Genomic DNA, 19,773 nt, shown 5'->3' with positions numbered 1-19,773 from the left:
TACTGATAGAGAACTTTTTGGAAATAATGTATTTGTTCACCCGTAGGTCTGTGTTCACAAGGATGGCTGGCATTCAAAGGCAGCTGCTATAAACTGAGCAAAGAAAGCAAGCCATGGAGTATGGCACAACAAATCTGTGAATTGTCTTCAATAGGAGCACACCTTGTTGACATACGGAATGAAGAAGAACATATATTTATATCTTCTTACCTCCAGACAGTCAATCAAGTAATCATGTTATGGACAGGTCTTAATGACATGAAGGTCAGTATATTTGATCTTTTGTTATTTCCCTTATTAAAATGCATTTTCCTTAAGCAGGAGAACTTTATGTACAATCAAATTCCTATGGATTTAAAACTTAGTACAGTAAATCTATTTTTTTTAAAACCACTCATTCATATTAGTTATTAATTTGAATGGTGATTACTAGAATAATGCCTATTCTGCAAATAAATTGCAAGTATTTACACGTAAATTAATTATTCATTAATAATTTAAAAAAGATACTACAAATAATTTTACCAAAAATAATCATCTAGAGCAGTGCATGAAACTTTGCAAAAAAAAAAAAAACAAAAACCAAAACAAATGGTTTTGCGTAATCTTTTTGAAGTAGGTTCTTTCTCTGTAGACAGTCAAGACCCATTTTACTCCTCTAGGTGCAATTTCTTGCCAGATCTGAGACCTAACACTGTACTCCTTATGGATGAATAGGTTCCTTTGGAATCAAAAGATTTGCTTATGTTCATGTAGGATCAGGTCTATAGTGTCATGGGAAGATCTCCCCAGATTCATGATGACAACATGGAGAATAACTCAAGAAGACATAGTACCCCAAGAGTCCATCCCAGATTTTACATTAAACTTAGAACGTACTGGGACAGGACTTTGGGAGCTGAGTCAATGATGTATAGATACGTTCAGTAAAGTTAATAATGCTGTCCATTTATATTGAATATCAGGACCAGAGTCTCATTTACACTAAGGTCCTTTTAAACCCTTCCCCTCCACCTCTCTTTTTTACTTCTACTTTAAGTCCCCTTTACACTGACAGCATATGTAACGAGGCCATAGTGTAAATGAAAATCTGGCCCACAGTGCGTTGCTTCTTAGGGAGCAACCAGTAACTTGAAGGCCCAGAATAAAAACAGGAATCTTTAAAAATGTGTCTGTGTGAGGGTAAACTGCTGTTTTAGGCCCAATTCGGGAAAATACTTAGACGTTCCAAAATTTAAGCACAAGCAGTTTTTTTGAACTCATATGCTTGAAGTTACGCATGTGCTTAAGAGTCTGGCTGAATTAAGGCCTTACTCTTTAACCTGTTAACCTGTTAGACCTCATTATTTGATGCCCACTCTCTGATTTTGCACTCCTTAGGAAATATCCTAATTAGATTTGCTTCTGAGTTGCAGTTATGTCCAAATAAGAAGTGCAGGATTGGATTGAAATATTAAAGCAATGGCCCAAACCATCTGCTGTCTCATTCAACTAAGAAAAATAAGATCAGTGCATTTGTAGTTTCCCCGTTCCTCTGACATTTCTATTTATGGGATTTAATTGAATTTCAAATGTAGAGTTGAATTTCAACTTTTGTGTGCTTGTGTGAAATTCAGCCAGCAAGGAGCTAATGTGGTGAAGACTAGCGGTATTTGAAGATGGATATGTTAGCCTGGTGCACAGTGCATATTCTTAATTTTTTTCTTTCATATAAAACAAAAATGACAGTTGAACCTTTCAGCACTATTCCAGTAGATCCACTTTAATATACAGTAGACTCACACTCAAAATTCCAATTGAAGTCAAGTGGGAGCCCTGCGAGCAGAAAGATTGCAGCATTGAAGTAGCATTATTGGAACTTAAACTGAATTATTCGTTTGCCATTGGAACCATTAGCGTTATTTATATTAAAACAGTTTAATTGTGAGGCAGGGAGAAAAACTGCTAAGTATTTATCCCCGCATTTGAAAAGAAATGAAATTTGTCAGGGCAATTCCATCTAGTCAAAATGAAGTTTGATTCATTGTCTTGAGGCCTTATAACCCCATACGTCACTACGAATAGAGGGAATGGGAACTAAGTAAGTTTGGTAATGTTGCCTTTGTGATATCATTCCCCTACTTCCACTGATCCTGCATGGCCTCAAGCAAGGCTGAGTTCTGCAATGTGGGGATCTGGATGGGCCAAGAGAGGGTCCAGGTAGGGAATAGGAGCTGGATACTTTCTGCAAAATTATGTCCCTTAAAGCTGTCAGCGGCTCATGGTGTGGGCTTTTGAGAGGTCTGTATTGCTCCTGGCTGGGCCTCCTTAGCTTGCTCTCAGTCAGGGCAGTTCTTGGACTCTCATCTCTAATTGAGTCTAGCAGTCTGCTTCAGTCTCTTGGCTGTGTTTGTGGAGGCAGACTGTGCAGGGACGTCACACCTTTGCTGTCTCATGCCTTTCTGCCCCTCTCTCCTTCTCTGTACTCTCCCTTTTATAGCAGGTCTTGTTAGGATGACCAGATAGCAAGTGTGAAAAACTGGGACACTTTTTTTCAATGAGGGATGAGGGGGGAGTTGCCTATATAAGCCAAATATATGTATAATTGCCTGTATAAGCCAAAATCCCTTGTATTGGGACAGTCTAAATAATATTGGGATATCTGGTCACTCTAGGCCTTGTTTCCTCTATTGGCTGCAGCTCTGAGTGCCTGCATCCATGATTGGTAGTTGTGTGGGAATGTGGTCAAGCTGCTTGCCTATGAACAGGAGAGACTCTTCTGTCTGTGTTCAGTGTGGGGTTTGTAGACCCCATTACACCTCCATACACATCTGTGTGACTTTTGAGACTAATTTAATGCTAAGTCTGGCAGTATTCAATTACTCACTTCCTCCTTCTGAAGTGTTGAACCCCTTTGAGAGAGAGTTATTGGTGTGACAGGGTTGGAAGTGATTTCCTGCAGGAAGCCAAAGAACTCCAGGTGGAGTCCTCAGAAGCATAGCTTTTGTAGGGAGCATTTTGCCAGAGCTCTGGGAGCCAGTGTGTGTAGGCTAGGCCGAAGCTTGCTTTGAGTTGAAAAATCAGAAGATCTGGAGACATTACAGGGTTTTTTTGTTTGTTTTCTTCTCTTGTTTGAAATGTGTTGTGTTTCTTTAAGAATAGAAAAGTTGGTTTTGTTCTTAGTTGGGAAGAGTCTTGGATGTGTTTTTATTTACAGTGTCAAAATACTTCGCATTATTTCTTTGCTATTATTTTAAAACATTGTCTATAAAAATCTAATAATAAAACAGCACGTAAGTAGTTTTTATTCTTAACTGCAGGTGGTGTCTGGAAACCCTTTCATAGACATAGAATTTCTTTTTACCAAACACCGTTAAATAATGTAGTAGATGTGCACAACCAATGTCAGAACAAGATAACAACATGCAAATTGAGAACAATAAAAAACAGTGCTGGGTGAGAGGATTTGGGTCCAGAAGCAAAAAACATTAGTGCAATGCTGAGGTTTACATATTTTAACACAAAAAAGTAACGAAAGATAAGGTTCTCATAGTAACTAACATTAATTCTCCTATGTATACAATTTTCAATTACTATTACTACTACTACTAATACCTAGCTTTTACATAGCGCTTTCATCAGTAGATTTCAAGTACTTTACAGCGTGGGTCAGTATTATTATCATATTAGGTGATCAAATGTACATGTAAATAAACTACAGCAAAAATCACAAGTTTCTTAGGCAGGCATGTTGTCTTTCATCCAAGCATATTGTCATTCCGTAAATGATGATGATTATAAGCACTATGGATGAGTTAATGTTACTATGTGAAACTAACTTCATTGCCTTGTTTCTTTGTATTTGAATATGCAACTTTAATTTACATTAACAAAGTGTGCTGCATGTAATATTATTTTATGTTTTATGTATATAAATGTATTAAGAAGTACAATTTTTCTTAGAATGTTGAAGTTAATTTAAATTACTTTGTTACTATGGGCAGAATGTCATATTTTTAAAATACCATAAAAGACAAAGGTATTCCACAAAACAAATACTGCAAATGTTATTTCCATATCTACTGCATATTATGAAGAAGCATTTGAATTTTACTTTGTCAACTCTGTTTATACAAGGAAAGAGTTAATTATCAATCTGGAATTTACAAGCATTTCTCTGTTTGTGGGAGTCTGGTCAATTTAATGAACTAGATGAGTAATTTCTTTTCAGAGTGGCAAGAGATAATAATGAACAGGCTTGATTTTCAAGCACTTTGCTGAACTTCCCAGATATTTTTATTTAATTTGTGTCTTTACACAATCTTTACACAATTTATACAATCAGTATGCAAATTTTTGTATTACTACTGCAATTAGTTTGTCATATGAAAAATGAGAAATTTAGAAAAACTTGATTTTTGTATTTACAGTATTGTCAACCTCAGATGTTAAAAAATCATAAGTCAGCCCCCCACTCCCTTTCTAAAATAATGAGATTGGCTTTAAAATCATGAGATGAAAAAAATAACAATTTGGGTTCTTTTCTTTTTATTTGCCTCTTGGGTTTTGTATCTTTAGGATACATTTTCCAATTTTTCTCTACAACCCTGAGGGCTAGAAACCTGTTTAAAAATAATGAAAGCTGAGATTCTCACTTAATCAACTTTAAGAAAAAAACCACATATTGCAAGACCTGCAGTAAAATCATGAGAGCTGGCTATGCTATGAGTAAATATTATTTATTTCTTCTGTTTTCTTTCTGCTTTTAATTCTGTGGTTCTGTTCTGACATAGATCTGCATTTAAAATTTTACAGACATCAGTGAGTGTTCTGTGCACTGGATAATGGCAGGATATCATGGCGATAGGTACCTTAGAAGTAACTGTAATAGAGAGTTAAGATTGGGGCTCTTAAGGTGAGATTCTCTCTCCCGCTTCAGCCCCTTTATGCCAGATAAAAGAGGCTCTTAAAGCCCTAATTCTGGCTGGAGAATTCCCCTAAGATAAGAACCTCAGAAGACAATCACAGGCTGGTTGGCTGTCTTCTGAAGTTCTGCCTGCAAGCTCTGGTGCTGGAGACATGTTCAGGATGAAGCCACAGTGCATAGTGTGGCTGCCCTAACTGGATCCAAGATGCTGTTACATGGCCCCTGGACCAGCCCAGAATCATTAATATGAGTAAACTATAGTTATACATTTCAAGCTATCAAGATCCAATTTTTGGATGCTTATCGGGGATAGATTGGTCTTTTACTAGAGGTAGAACCAATTCGCATAGGGACCCCCCCTAAGTAACAAGCTATATCCATTTTGAATATATCACATACTTCAAATGCTGCATATAGGTCCTCATCCAAAACAATCTCAAGTCATCTTCGTTTACATCACAGCTTTCACTAGAATAAGGTGAAAATCAGGTATAGGTTTCAATGTCAACTTTTCCATGTGTTTTTAATTGATGTGTTAATTGCAGTTGCTGTATTTTAACATTATGGGGGAAATTTCCAAAGGCACTTAGGTGAAAGTCATTGAGAGTTAGGTATCTCTCATTTTATACCTTTGAAAATCTTCCCCTAACCCTTTAAACCATGGCAAAATGTGAACATTGCAGCATTGCAATGAAAGCTTCTTTATCATGTTGTGATAAGAACCGAGAACATTTTTGGCCTCAGAAAAACAATTCCATCTGCTTTAATTGTCCTCAAAGTTTTGTTTACAGTAGGCAAGCTTTCAGGATAAAAAAAGTTTCTTGAATTTGTTCAGAATGATTGACTACCCAGCATCATTTCCAGAAGTGAGATCTAACTTTAGCAACAAAACTAGTTATGAGTAGTTGATCACCATTAATATTTTTACTGTGGCACACAACAATTTTTAAGTTGCTTTATAAATATTGCTAGGATTATTAGAGGATTCTTTTAAATTATTGGTCCATCTGCATTAGCCTCATGTAACTTTTATCATAACATATCATTTCTAGCACGATGTTTTCCATCATAATTGTGGTGGAGTGACGGCAACACCATAGTTAGGGTTATATAATTAAAGATGAATGGTAATAATTCAGTGGTGTAACTTTTAAAAAAAAATATTTCCTGTAGTTTTTGTTTATTGCAGGAAGAAGGTCACTTCTTGTGGACAGATGGATCTCCTTATCTTGGAAAAGCTGAAATCTCACCTTTGTCCCTGATACCAGAGAATGAAACTGACTGCTATGCTTTTCAGAAAAATCCAACTGGTCCAAACTATTTCTTCACAGGATTTTTCTGCTATATACCTTTGCCATATATTTGCAAATATGAATGTAACTATATTTCTTACAGTCTATTACATTTATCTGAAAGTGTTTTATTCTCATAAAACTATATGAATGATGTTAAAATTTTAGGAAAATCAGCTTTCATGTTTATCAAGTATTCTAAATGTTTGGTGTTCTTTTTCAGTACCTTCTGTACCAGAAAATTTTATGTTTAATGTGCAAGACATCAAAACAACTGAAGCTGTGCTTGTCTGGAGTGATTTGAATGACTGGCTTAAATTAGGATTTGAATTTATAATTAAATACTATTTTGATCATTCAGAACAACATTTTGGGAGTTTGCCTCTAAATACAACACACACAACAATTATGCAATTGTCTCCTGGCCGCCTCTATAGGGTTTTACTATCAGCAAGGAGCCCCAGAGGAGCACAGACTAACTTAAGTCCACTTCTGATGATAGAGACAAGTAAGTAACAAAATATGCAGAAATAATAACCATTCAATCATTCACTTTTCATATTTTTTCTTTTAAGATACTGTTTTGTGTTCATGGGCTGAACCAAAATCCTGGGTATGAACACAGCCAGATTTTAGAATGTTCAAAATCTTGATCTTAATTCATAGTTAAAAGACATGATTGGAACAGATGATAAAAGGACTGAGGCATTTAGACAGTGCTCAAGTAGAAAATATGCTCAAATATGATTAGCTGCAAGGTCAGGGATTTCACTTCTGATTAAAAAAATATTTCAAAACCTCAGTCCCATCATTATTCTGCACCTAGAACTCCCATCGAGGTCAAAAGGTAGGGTCAGGCTGTCAGTAGAAGGTACAAAAACATCCTTTTGACCATCGTGATTTAATAAAATTGCACAGATTCTCAAGAAGACGACTTGTTTTGGAAATATCGCTATCCCTATATCTATGCAGTAAGAGTAAAGAGAAATTTCACAGTTTGAAATACAGTCTAGTTATTTTTGAACCAATACACTAAAATAAATGGAATAGAGACAAATGTATTGCCCAATTATCTATTGTGCTACCAAAATCTAACTGAACACACCCAGTGAATATTAATGAATACTGGATGAAAGTGATTAATTCCTTTGAATCAAAGGTGAGTCAAAGAGAAATCTCATTAAAAATAAATTTACTTCACATATACAAGCATAACTTTGAAAGCACTCAGTCTGCCAAAGAAATGATACCACAAGTAGAAGAATATATTTTACAACTCAACTTCAGTCTGAATCCAATCATTTTGTACCTTGATTTTGAAAGTATTATAGACAAAACTTATATTATATAAAATATGAAATTATATATTTTGTTCCTAAATGTAAAGTCAAATAGTTTTTTTTAAAGAAATAAACATTTTAGGTAAACATTCATAAACAGTATGTATATGAAACAAATGAGACAGATAATCTGTTAGAAGGAGGGAATGCCATTATTTAGGGAATCAACTGCATAGCCTCTGGCATTATTCCAAACTAAAAGATTTTTGGTCTGATCTTTGAAAACCGATTGCAGCGGCAAATCCTTCGAGTCCCTATCTCTGTGCTGTTAGGGAAATGTCCCGATCTGCAGAAATTAAACAAGGATTGATACCTACTTAGAATTCTTGTAACTGTGGCCAATAAAATAAAATAATTTATACCATCAACAATTCTGGTTATATCTTTAATAAATAGTAACTAAAAATTTTATCAGAAGCTATTTTCTTATTTTCTTTTTCTAATTTTGTCATCAGGGCCATTACAGTCTAACAATTTAGAGGCTACACATGTATCATCAACAGAAATCTATTTACAATGGGACCCCCCACAGAACTCCTCCAATGCATCTTTTCATCACTATCTTGTCACCATTTTGGATACGGAAGCAAACACATCAGAGAAGTTACCAGTTCAAAAAAGTAGCACATCAATGGTAATTAGAAACATCAAGCCATATCATCAGTATCAGATATATCTACAGAGTGTAGCAGAAAAGGGATCTCTAAGCTGCAGTGAGAAGCCTATATTAATAACAACAGGTAATTACATATATATAGATCTTTCCAATTTAAATTGAAAATAGAAAGTACAAAGTTATTGTTAATTGGTGCTATATAGGTAGTGATTTATTGGTACATATTTGGGGGCAAGCCAGGGAAATTCTCTTCCTCTAAATTCTGTTCACTGCTTGTAACATTCAGTAATTTTCCAGATGGGGAAGGTATCTATCCTTGTTTGTTTTCTTTCCAGTGGCTTGTGTTAATATTTGATAAATACATTTAATCATGGTTTATATATATATTTATTTACACAGCTCATATATTTAATGATGATAAAATGGCTAAATCACCATGTACTCCAGAGTAGCTTGGAACATAAAAACATGATGAGTGTGAGGTTTAAGCAAATGTAGAAAATTAAATGTGAACTGACCGGTGCACCAACTTAGGAGGTGCTTTTGTAATTTTCACTTTGCACTTGCTCAAAGTTCCATAGGCCAGAGAATGGGGGAGCATTACTCAACCACTTTTAAGCAGTGGTCCCTTACTAAATCAGTATGGCTGCTACTGGAGTCATCTGGAATGTCGCTCAAACTGTGTGGTCACAATGCCACTGAAATTTAACCCAGCTGCCCCTCAGAGAGATGGATAAGCCAAATTTCATTGAGTGTTGTTATGATCTGGTGCACAGGGTCACATACTACTCAAATTTGGCTTGTCCATCCCTCCACTGAGACAGGGGAATGGTCAGGTCAAATGGTGTTGCAACCTGGCATATGAGGATTCTGTTCAGTGGAGTGCAGGGGAGTCTGCTGAGAAATCAGTTTCTGGAAGCACCGGCTTATGCACTGTGTGGGTAAGATGGAGGAGACTACCTGGCTGGGGGAGACTCCCTGTCTGAGGGAGATCTGGGGTTCCTGAGGGAGCAGGAGAGGGAAGAGAGAATGGGAAACAGAACAGGGTTCCAGCTGGGGGAAGGTGTAATTCCCATCTCTCCAGAAATATCTCATTTGACCTAAATGAAGACAGTTCAGTGATTACATTAATGGTCAGATTTTGATGTCCTCATTCACATTGTTTAGAGCTTTACTCTGTAAGTATTTCCACTGGAATGGAAGGGACTACTTGCAGAGTAGGGTACTATTGATTGAGAGTAAAGATGGCCATAAAGGATGATTGGAGCAATTTTAATAACATAGTAATAATAAATAATACTTTTTTCATATACCAGTCACCATTAAACCGTCTATTTTCTGTATTTCTGTGGAGAATCAACAGCAAAGAGACAAAGAACACAGAACTGTTCATCCTTTCACACATTCCAGATAGCTCGTCTTTCCCTTCCCATTTTTCCCACTTCCTCAAGCTTTGTCCTTAATGTTTCCACCTGCCCATCCTATCCTGCAATATAAACCACAGATACATACAATAAGATTCAAAACAGAAACTGTATTTTGTATGAATCAAAGCAATTTAAAAATCATTAACTACAGAAGAGTATATTCTGTTATAGCTTCTCTTTCGATTAATGCACTGTACAAATTTAGATGTTCATCTGGCTATGGTTATGTTTTTGTCTTATCCAAGAATAAAAAAGCAAAACATAAAACCAAAGAATTGCATTAGGAAGGGTTACTAAATGGTCAATATCTTTGATTTGTGTTTATACGCTATAATTATTTTTCTTTATTTAAGCTGTCAGTCCACCTACCAATGTTTTTATTGATCCTGAGGATGTGCAAGAAGACACTGTAATTCTTCACTGGAAGGTACCACAAGAGGGCCTGGAATCCTACATTCAAGTGAAACCTACTACAGATGTGGATGAAACTGTGAAGTTTTTAGTAAACACCACGGATAGATTTAAGATTAATCATCTAGTCCCTGGAATGACTTATGAAATAGCAGTGGCAACTGTGAATAATGGAAATATGAGTGAACTGAAGACCATTCAATGCACCCTAAGTAAGATAAAATTTTATAAAGATGAACAGATTGTTTTATTATTATTATTATTTATTATTGGTTAGCATAAATGCCTTGGCAGATTTGGTAGCCTTGCCTGGCAATCATGGGCCTAAACTGTGATATTTAATACATTTATGTAAACTGGCAGAGGCACAGTCTTTAAGTTAAGAGCATCAGAATTACATAATGTCATTCAAAGCAAATAGCACTGTATCATAATCATCCTTAGAAGTGCAATGGCAGCACTGAATGCAGTTGTGTGGGAGAGATGGAGACCAAATAGGACATATTACTCCCACTGTGGAAAGAGATTGGGTATGTTGTGGATCTGAAAAGGGGCAACAGAATATGGGAATGGTTCAGAGTAGATAATCTGTATATTGGTCTGTTTTTAGAAAGGCCTTTTGTCCAAGTAAAATGCCAGGAGTTATGTAGGCTGCTACAGTGAGAGTGACTAAGTTGACAAAGATGTAAGCGGGAAAGGGAAAAGAGTTAAAGACTGATAAGTAGTAATATGGTGCACATAATATACAAGAGGTAAAAACTGCACACTGTTTATCTTAGAATCTTCCCTGTTATACTTAATTTCCTGGGATATAGAGAAGGTCCTGCTACAGTATAGATTTTTATCAAGTATGTAAGACATGAGGAAGATTCACCCCCAATATGTGTGTTTGTGTAGTCCAATGGTGCCCAAACTTTTCCGGTCACACCCCTGCTTACCAGTAATGGAATCTGTCCACACCCCTCCCACCAGTTAATGCACAGTTGGCTCAGCAAAGGGGCTTGGGCTGATGGCAGAGCTGGGAACAGAACTGGAGATGGGGGATTAACTGGGGCTAGAGGTGGAGCTGGCCTGGGGGCAGAGAGGGAATGAGGGCAGAGTTGGCCTGGGGGTGGAGCAAGGGGGTGTGGAGCTGCAGCTGGAGCCGGAACTGAGCTGTGGGCTGTGCAAGCTGGTTCAGGCCCCACTGCAAGCTCCCTCGAATGTTCCTCCACACTCTCCTAGGGGGGCGTGCCCCACAGTTTGTGGACAACTGGTGTCGGAGGATAGGTCTGTACAACATAGACAGCTGAAAAATGACAACATCAGAGTAAATATAGCTGATTATACTATTTTTGGTAGATTTAGCCATTTGGGGGATTTTTTGGTATAGCGGGATGTCCAATACCTCATTCCAGTTACAGATGCCAGGAAATTACAAAAGGTATTTTTCACAGCTGCTAGCACCAGCTGTGAAGCAAGAATGCTAAGACGTAAAGATAGATTGCCAGTCAAATGTAGGCTTACTTGGCACCTCTTCTATGACTGAATTTGCACTCCTCAATTTACAATCCATAAGTACATTTGTCTAAATTTGTTTCAAATACTGGTACTTCACTGCTTACTGGAATGGTGATTGAAAAGGAAATTTATATGACAACTTCTGTAAATTAAACAGTTGTGATATTGACCTCCTTTATAAAGTGCTTTGAGATCTAGTGATGAAAAATGCTATATAAAAGCTTGCTGTTGTTAGTTATTTATTTCTCAATAATACTGTATCTTTTTATGGTAGCTATCACTTTAATGTCATATGAATGTGTTTCTCAGAAAACATGCTTCAGATTTATTGTATTATTTTCATTCAGCTTCTTGTCGACTGATTTAACATTTGCCCTAATTTTCCTTGTTCCAGAGCCCAAACCAGTTCAGATTATTGTCCCTTATGACATTTCTAGTAATTCTGTGGCTTTGTTTGTTCAAATGCCTGATGTCGGAGTATTTGATGGTATATATGTTACAAGCAAAGGAGGACCTAATGCTACGATGGCTTTAAAGAATGATAATAAAGTAACAATTGAAAACTTGATCCCAGGCACACAATATAATTTCTATGTTTCCACAGTAAGTGGAAACATATTAAGCTCTATATATCACGTACCTGGTGTAAAAACATGTAAGTAATTTAAATTTCAGTACTATATGACTGTATGGTCCTAAATAAAAACTTCAAATCTCTTTTGAAGGCTATGATCACCTCTACTCAGTACAGATACAGCTTCGTTAAAAACCATTAGATGTCTTATAAAGCTATAATTGTACATCAGCATTGCTGTTATGTTAAGTCTTTGTACTCATTTAGATGTTTTTTTATTTGTACCAAGCCTGAACTAACAGTTACTGTGTAATTTAAGAATTAAAACGATATTAAATTGTTGTTGGTCTTGTGGGAAAAATAAGGTATCCACATTTTGACCATTCCTATTTAGTCAATCAGATGAATAACAACAGAGCTTTTTCAGTGTCCTGAAATCAATAGGTTAGTGCTAACTGATGCATCTCAAGGTATGCTAGGGAGATGTGTAAAGGTGTTTAGATTTTAAAGCTGCAAGGTGCTAACGTTAATGAGAATGAAGCTAAGCACTTCATAGGAGATATCAGCACTAAAGCTGGTTGGAATTCTTTGAATTATTATTTTTTTCACTAAAAATGTGCTTTTTCTGAAAATAGCTTTTTTATTTTTGGTGAACATTTTTTGTTTTGAGATTTTCCATTTTTATATATATTTTTTTATTTTGGCCAATGAAACTCCAAAGTCCCAAAGTGTTTTGGTTTTTCATTATTCTGATTTTAATTGTTTCCCTTTCTCAACCCCCTGTGTCATGTACACAACACACACACTTTTGTTGTGTTATACACACAACACACACACTTTTTCAGGGGCAAAATGGTAGAAGGAATAAAGAGAGGAGAGAGGAAAAGAGAGATGGGGGAACTTCACAAAAATATGAAAATATTCTAAACAGAAAATTTTTGTGACTGAAAACTTTTGATAAAAATTGTTGTGGAAAATTTTGAATGAACGAAAAAATGTTCCTTTTTAAAATCTATGGGACGAAAATTATTTTGAATTTTTTATGAAACATCTTTACCATTTTTAAAATCAGTTTTACCCGTCCCCTTCCAAGACCTAGGTCCTAACATATTAATTGACTTTGGGCCAAATCCTCATGGCACATTCCAGCCTGAATAAATGGTCTGGGTATTGGGCAGATAATTGGAGGCAGAAGAAAAAAAACTCCCCCCTCAAGGCTATGAAACTATATTTTATTTCTTTAAGGAGCCCTCTGCACCTTTTTTTCACCCCTACTGCAAGGCAGAGACTTGGCTGTTGTGTGCAGCTGCACATACTTTGGCTCCTCATTCATCCTTCCCTTGTACAGTATTTGGCTACTTAGACACTTAATGGTTTTAAACAAACATTATACCCATTTAGTGTTACCATAATTCTACCCCCTGCTTTTTATTAGCTCCATGATTAACCAGTGAGAATGCTTTAGTGCCATGTGCCCTCCCCTGTGCTAAAATAGTGTGGAAAGAGCTCAGAACTGCAAATATATAAAGGTGAATATAATCTTTTAATTAAAAAAAAATTTCTATCCCTTTTCCTTGCAAAATTGGCATTGACATGTAAACCAATATAAACAGAAGTAAGCTGATTGCTGGGATTGAATTGAACAGCAAACTTAGTTCCATCTTTGTAACAGGAGACAGATCTGAAGAACATATCCACCCATTCATACATACCTTTTTTATAGAAAATGAGTCAGTTAAGCTTGATGTCTCCCATAAACTATCCCACAATATTTAGGTCAGCCTATTTAGGTCAGCTGGTGGATAGGGATTAGTTACATTTTGGGAGAGTGGATAGAAAAAAGTTGTTTTACTAACCTGGCCAGAAATGCCAGCTCTACCACTAGTGCATAATCAGACTTAATATTGGTTTTCAGATAGGCAAGTTCATCTATAGCAACTGATTTTCTTTGATTTGTGAAGAATATTAGCTCTTATTCTTTCCCTATTTTTCTTTTTCAAGTTTTTGCCTCTCTCTCTCTCTCTCTCTCTCTCTCTCTGTGTTATGTGATCTTGGATCCTATCCTGCCATCTATTTCTGTTGCAAATTTTCACTGGTCTCTACTAGAATCTGAAAATATTCCTAATATAGGGTTTTGCCCTGCAGTCCTTTCACTTGCATGTCTCCCATTGACTTCATTAGGATTTATTTGTGCAGAATTGATGGATAGGGCCCATTGCATTTAGATGTTTTATTTGGTTTGGTTTTTTTTAGGTCTGGCAGCTCCACTAAATGTACGTGAAGGTAAAGTTACAGACACCTCAATAGAAATTGTTTGGGACCGTGCTGATGGAAATTTTCAGCAGTATGAAGTCATATGTACAAACTGTGCAGGCGCTTTCATGGTATGTTTTTAAGGAAATTAATTGTTTATAGTCAATAAAGTTACTGTTTCACCTCTTCTAGTCAAATAAATCGTAGCTGATGCTAACAAGTACCACCCCATTCCAAATGTAGAGATTCTACAAATAAATATTTTGCTATTACTGAAAATATCTTGAAGCAGTTCCATAGAAATATGTAAACCATAATGTTTGATTTGTAGGTCCAAAAAGTCAGGCAAGAAAAGGCAGTGTTTTCCAACCTTATTCCTGGAATCCTGTACAACTTTACAATTCGAACTGAAAAAGAAGGTTTCAAAGACAGCCTTCTTGTAATAAAAGAAATAGAGACAGGTGAGACCTTACTTATAATTCAGTATATGTTTGCTTCTATCAGTATTACGTGCATTCTCCTGCAGTTGCTTGAAACTTTTTTTGTCTTAGGTAATTAGTTCAACCATCTTTATAATTTCTTTCTCATTCTCCTTCATAGTTATCTTCTTGGCTCTTTTCTTTGACTGTTTCCCTGCTTTGAAAAGCATATTTGGGTATGGTTATACTGTGCCATGGCCCTGCTAATGTTATCTTAAGAATAATGTTGCCAGATGTCCACTCATGACTGATATTGCACAGTACTTGGCAAGTGTTGCTAGTCATTAGAAAAAGCAAACAAAATAATTTGCCTTAGAATTTCTCTCTTTAATGTCTGGTCCTGCTTGCTCAGTTGTTGAATTTGGACAACTTTGTGTATTGTGGACTTAACTGGTTCTTATACATGAATACAGCTCCCACTGGTGTCCCTTTAGAATTGCACTCATTTACACCAGGAGTGAATTTCTCCATAGATGTTTTCTCCGTCTTCAGATTTGGCTTATGAAATAGCTATATAATGCTTTTCTCTTCTCTGCAATATTGAAGTCTCCTTGGACTTCACATCAATTGTGTTTTCTGTTTTCTTTTCTTTCCCAATCATTTGATTTTCTTAGGTGCTCTCCATGTCTGGTTTGTTTCCACCAGAGTAGCTTGGTCTTCCTTTCAGTCAGGCATTCTATTTCTCAGCAGCACATATATTTCCCATCTCCCCTTCGTAAATCTTCTGTCATGGCCCTCTGTTTTTAATCACATTTTCTGCTGCCTGTCTCTCTGCTTCCATGATCTTTCTTCTTTCTATTACACAACTAAGTTCTATCTCCTTATAGCTACCCTCCTTCTGCTCTCAGTTAAGGCCATTCGTCACTTGAACCCAGGTTTGTTTGCAACTTTCTCTCCCTCTGGAATTATTTTCAATCCACAGGCCTCTTTCAGTTTCAGAAAATTCTGTCTCCCATTGCTCCATCTCCCAGTTGTGCCCAAGACTTAAGCTGCTTCTCTGAAGACACTGCTAATTGTACTATGTTCAAATATCACCATCAAGAGACTATACTGCCCTGCCACTGTCTAGTACCATCCTCAATTAATTATGTTGTGGTTTAGAGCTCATCAGTATACTGCTGCTTCTTCCTTTGGTGAGTGTCACATTCTGATTGGTTGGCTAGTAGGGGTGACTCAGCTGTGGCTTTAAGGCTACAAAAAAGGTGTATTTTGGTGGTGAGATAACTAACGTGTATTCGCTATATTGCTGTGAAAAACCTACCTTTTTAGCACTAAAGATATGAAATTATTATTATTCTCTATTATTATATTACTGTAGTGCCTCAGAGTCCTAGTCATGGACCAGGACCCGTTGTGCTAGGCACCATGCAAACACAGAACAAAAAGATGGTTCCCTAGGTCTGAGACAATATCACATGGTATAAATAGCAATTTAAGTGAGGTAGATAGAAGCGTCCTAAAAAGACCCATTGTTTTATATATACTGCCATCCCCTCAAACAACAGGAATCCTGCCCAGCCCTATGTAAAAAGAACATTAAGGTTGCAAAATTAAGCACTCAAAATTCAGGAAATGCCAGAGTTAAGGTTGCCTGGGCAAACTTTCTCATTCTCTTTCTGTAATCCTCTGCCTCATTCACTGCACATGTTCTAACTTCTGTAACAAATAAGCCAAGGGTTTCTGCAGACAACAACCTCATTTACTACATGATTATGATTCATTCCCAGAGCACTTTCCATCCTATGCACTGAACGAGGCAAGGGTCATGTGGAAAAACATTATGTCGTGATGTAGCTAAAAACTATATCATAATACTTGGGGCTGAATTAAGAAAATATAGAGACTGACAACTCTTGGGTTCAATTCCAGGTTCTGGAAGGGAGTGTGATCTAGAGGTTATCAACCGTACTGTGCTGTCTGCCCCATTCTCTCTCTGCCCCTCTGCTCCTGTCCTCCCCAACCTGGCTCTTGTCCTGTTCTCCTCTCCTCTTATCCACCACTCTTCCCCTTGGTTCCTATTCACAATCCCACCTCCTGACCACTCCCCTTCTGTTCCTGGCCTGTCTCTTTTTCTATCTTTCCTGCTACTCCTGAGAATGGGACAAAGAGGGGGCATGCCAGTTCCCCACTAGTGTGAAGTCCTTGATGGATGTTGTTTCAATGATGTAAATTAAAACTGCCCCTCTTGAAGCTTTAATTTGAACTGAGGCCTCGTGGCTGTAAATCAGGGAGCTGTGATCAGTTCCCTGCTAGTCTTGCTCAGAGGTCGGGAATAGCGGAGAATCAAGCGTGGTATGTATTACTCTGTGTATCCCTGTGATAAGTAAATTTTGGGGTCTACACAAACTCTTTTAGGTGTTTTTTCTTCTTCTTCTTCTTTTTTTTTTTTTTTTTTTTGCTGGGGGTAATTGATTCTGTTAGCCATATGATAGAAAAGACTATTTAAACATTGCTTTCTGTATTGACACAGTACCAAGCCCGGTTAAATATATGAATCACAGCAAAGACTCAGAATCAATAAGTGTTACCTGGCCATCAGCAGAAAATATATTTGATGGATACATTATTTCGATAATCAGCAAAAGCTTCAGCAAAGAGGAAATATTATCTTCCAGTGCAAGGTACGAGGATGACATTCATTGCCCAATCAAATAAATATATATCACCAGATGTCACATTGCATATTTAAAGAGACTATGCTGCAGTATTATTTATATGTAACATTCCATTGTTTGACATATACATTAAAAATCATAGAATCATAGAAATGTAGGGACACTGAGAGGTCATCTAGTTCAGTTCCCCTCGCTAATATTGATGTGCACTTACATACAGAAACAAACATCTTCCTCTTCCTCTTTTATGACTTCCTTTTTTTTTTTTTTTAAAGAAATAAACAAATCTAATGGGTTGTATACATAGGTAAGCCCAAAGTAAAACCCTGAGTCTGAACAACCACCCACCAGTCTATGGGCATGTCAGGATCTAGCCCTACACGTCTCATCTCAGGTCCATCTCTGGCTGTAATGAATTAATTTTGCTCGAGTGTTGCATACAGAGTGACTACAGGATCTGAACATGATTCCTGTTAGAAATTTAACTTGCATCATTCTCAATAGCTGGCAGCATACACATATAACTTTTGCATTAGATCCATGTAATATTAATTAATCTTTGAAGGATGTACAGTAATAATAATATATGTATGTTTTCCAAATTCTTAAAAAAATAACCATATTTTTAAAAAATATGTAGAATGTTCAAATTTGACAGTCTTTCCCCGGGGACTGACTTCTTAATTAGTATTGTGACTACCAATGGATTAAAGAAAAGCCATCCTACCATCCTCAAGATTAATACTTGTAAGTTCATGCTTATTTAATTAACTTTTTAGGGTTGTAGATCATAAGGGATGTTTTTCTTTTTAGCGTCTTGGTTGACAGCATATTTTTATTTAATCCAGGAATCTTAAAATGTTATGATTAAATGCATACACATTTGTAACATTCTTACTTTTCAACTAAAGATCTTTAAACAGTATGAAATAAATGATAATGTTGAGAAACAAATAGAGGAAAACTATGTTATTAAGGAAAGCAACATGTCTGAGATCATCTTAGATCAATATCATTTATTGATAATTAAAATAAAATGACATAACTAAAATTACTTTTCTACAGAATATAGTCTATCTTTCATTCTTCTGAGCTATGAAATGTAAACTTTATTTTATATATGAAAAGTAAAATATTAATTTACAAAAATGTCAATAAAACTCATTCACCTGGGTACTAGTCTAAATATTGATATTCTATTATGTATCATTCTCTCTCTTTATCTAAGATCCTGATCCACCCTCAGATTTACAGGTTTTTGGACAAGAAGAGAACACCATATATTTGTCTTGGAAACTGCCAACAGGAGGCTTTGAAATGTTTCAGGTGAGATAAATTAAAAATGTGTAAAAAATAATGGTGACTTTTAAATCTTTTTCAGTTCTCAGTGAAATATACCATATACTGCAAAACCTAAAGTTTTTTTTGTCTTTATATTTCACATTAATCTGTGAAAGGAGTACTGTCAATTGAGAAAAATCAGCTATCTTTATATTAGGCACATAATAGATACTTAAAACTATGTTAAAAGAATATTAAGGTTGCAAACTCACGCATTTAAAAGTAAGGGAATGCCAGAATTAGGTTTACCCATGCAATGTTAATTTGGGCCCCCATACATGTGCATTATGATAGGGTCCTACCCAACATCACACAAGAAGTCTGTAGGTGAACCTAGAATAAAATCCAGTACTCCTGGGGCCCAGTATAGTGCCTTAATCACAAAAAAACTATCCTTTCTCTTCTTATAACCTTCTGCCTTGTTTCCTGTTGATCATGAAGCAGGGATCCTGTAAAGCAAATAGCATGTGAGCATGTAATGACGAACTATAATATAATGTGCATGCACAAGGTGACCAAATTAAGATCGCATGAATAATCATAATTCTGGCATAATGTCTGTGTGCTTGACTTTACAAAGAAAACTGAAAAAGCAAAAATGCCATCATGTGAAGCTACACTGAGCCTCCCACATGTTGTCAGCAGGGTTTCAGCCCAGGAATTTTGGATCCACGGCACAGACTCCTACCTCTTGAGCTAAACAAGTAACTGACAGCTGTGGTGGTCTGTTGAGCAGTCACCAGTGGCTCATACAACTCTTTGCTTGACAGCACTGGAGTGCTGAGAATCAGGAATTTTTGGAACACAGAAGAGTAATATTAATGTTTTTTTCATGGCTCCTAGGCCAGCACTCTATGCCCAAGGCCAAAAGGGGAGGGAAGGCCAGGATAGCTGTTCCTGTTGATGCTGCTGCTGTGTCCTATATGGAGCTCAGGGTCTATGGAACTTGGGAGCATGCTCAATGCAGATAGAAGAGCTGTTTGGCCTGGGAGCATGCTTTGTGCAGTCAACGTATAAAA

General features: G+C 36.5%; 1 protein-coding gene across 11 annotated transcripts in view; it reads left to right on the top strand.

Moving 5' to 3' along the window:
- The window catches only part of PTPRQ (protein tyrosine phosphatase receptor type Q), a 201,253-nt gene that overhangs the window by 14,442 nt on the left and 167,038 nt on the right, over positions 1–19,773 (top strand). For 8 of the 11 annotated variants that reach the window (XM_067559886.1, XM_067559884.1, XM_067559890.1 and 5 more), the window contains 11 exons: positions 47–264; positions 6,096–6,282; positions 6,422–6,706; positions 7,994–8,278; positions 9,935–10,204; positions 11,887–12,147; positions 14,320–14,450; positions 14,651–14,780; positions 17,269–17,419; positions 18,054–18,160; positions 18,642–18,739. In XM_067559886.1, coding sequence (XP_067415987.1) covers positions 47–264; positions 6,096–6,282; positions 6,422–6,706; positions 7,994–8,278; positions 9,935–10,204; positions 11,887–12,147; positions 14,320–14,450; positions 14,651–14,780; positions 17,269–17,419; positions 18,054–18,160; positions 18,642–18,739 — 2,123 coding nt within the window. Of the gene's footprint in view, positions 1–46; positions 265–6,095; positions 6,283–6,421; positions 6,707–7,993; positions 8,279–9,934; positions 10,205–11,886; positions 12,148–14,319; positions 14,451–14,650; positions 14,781–17,268; positions 17,420–18,053; positions 18,161–18,641; positions 18,740–19,773 lie in introns of those variants that run through there. The other 3 variants (XM_067559892.1, XM_067559893.1, XM_067559894.1) reach the window with 3 other exon arrangements.

The sequence above is a fragment of the Emydura macquarii genome, unplaced genomic scaffold, assembly GCF_026122565.2.
Source record: "Emydura macquarii macquarii isolate MOO-44397 ecotype Brisbane River unplaced genomic scaffold, CSIRO-AGI_Emac_v2 contig_2205, whole genome shotgun sequence".
In the NCBI taxonomy this organism is placed as follows: domain Eukaryota; kingdom Metazoa; phylum Chordata; order Testudines; family Chelidae; genus Emydura; species Emydura macquarii.
This window is presented reverse-complemented; position numbering and strand designations above follow the sequence as displayed.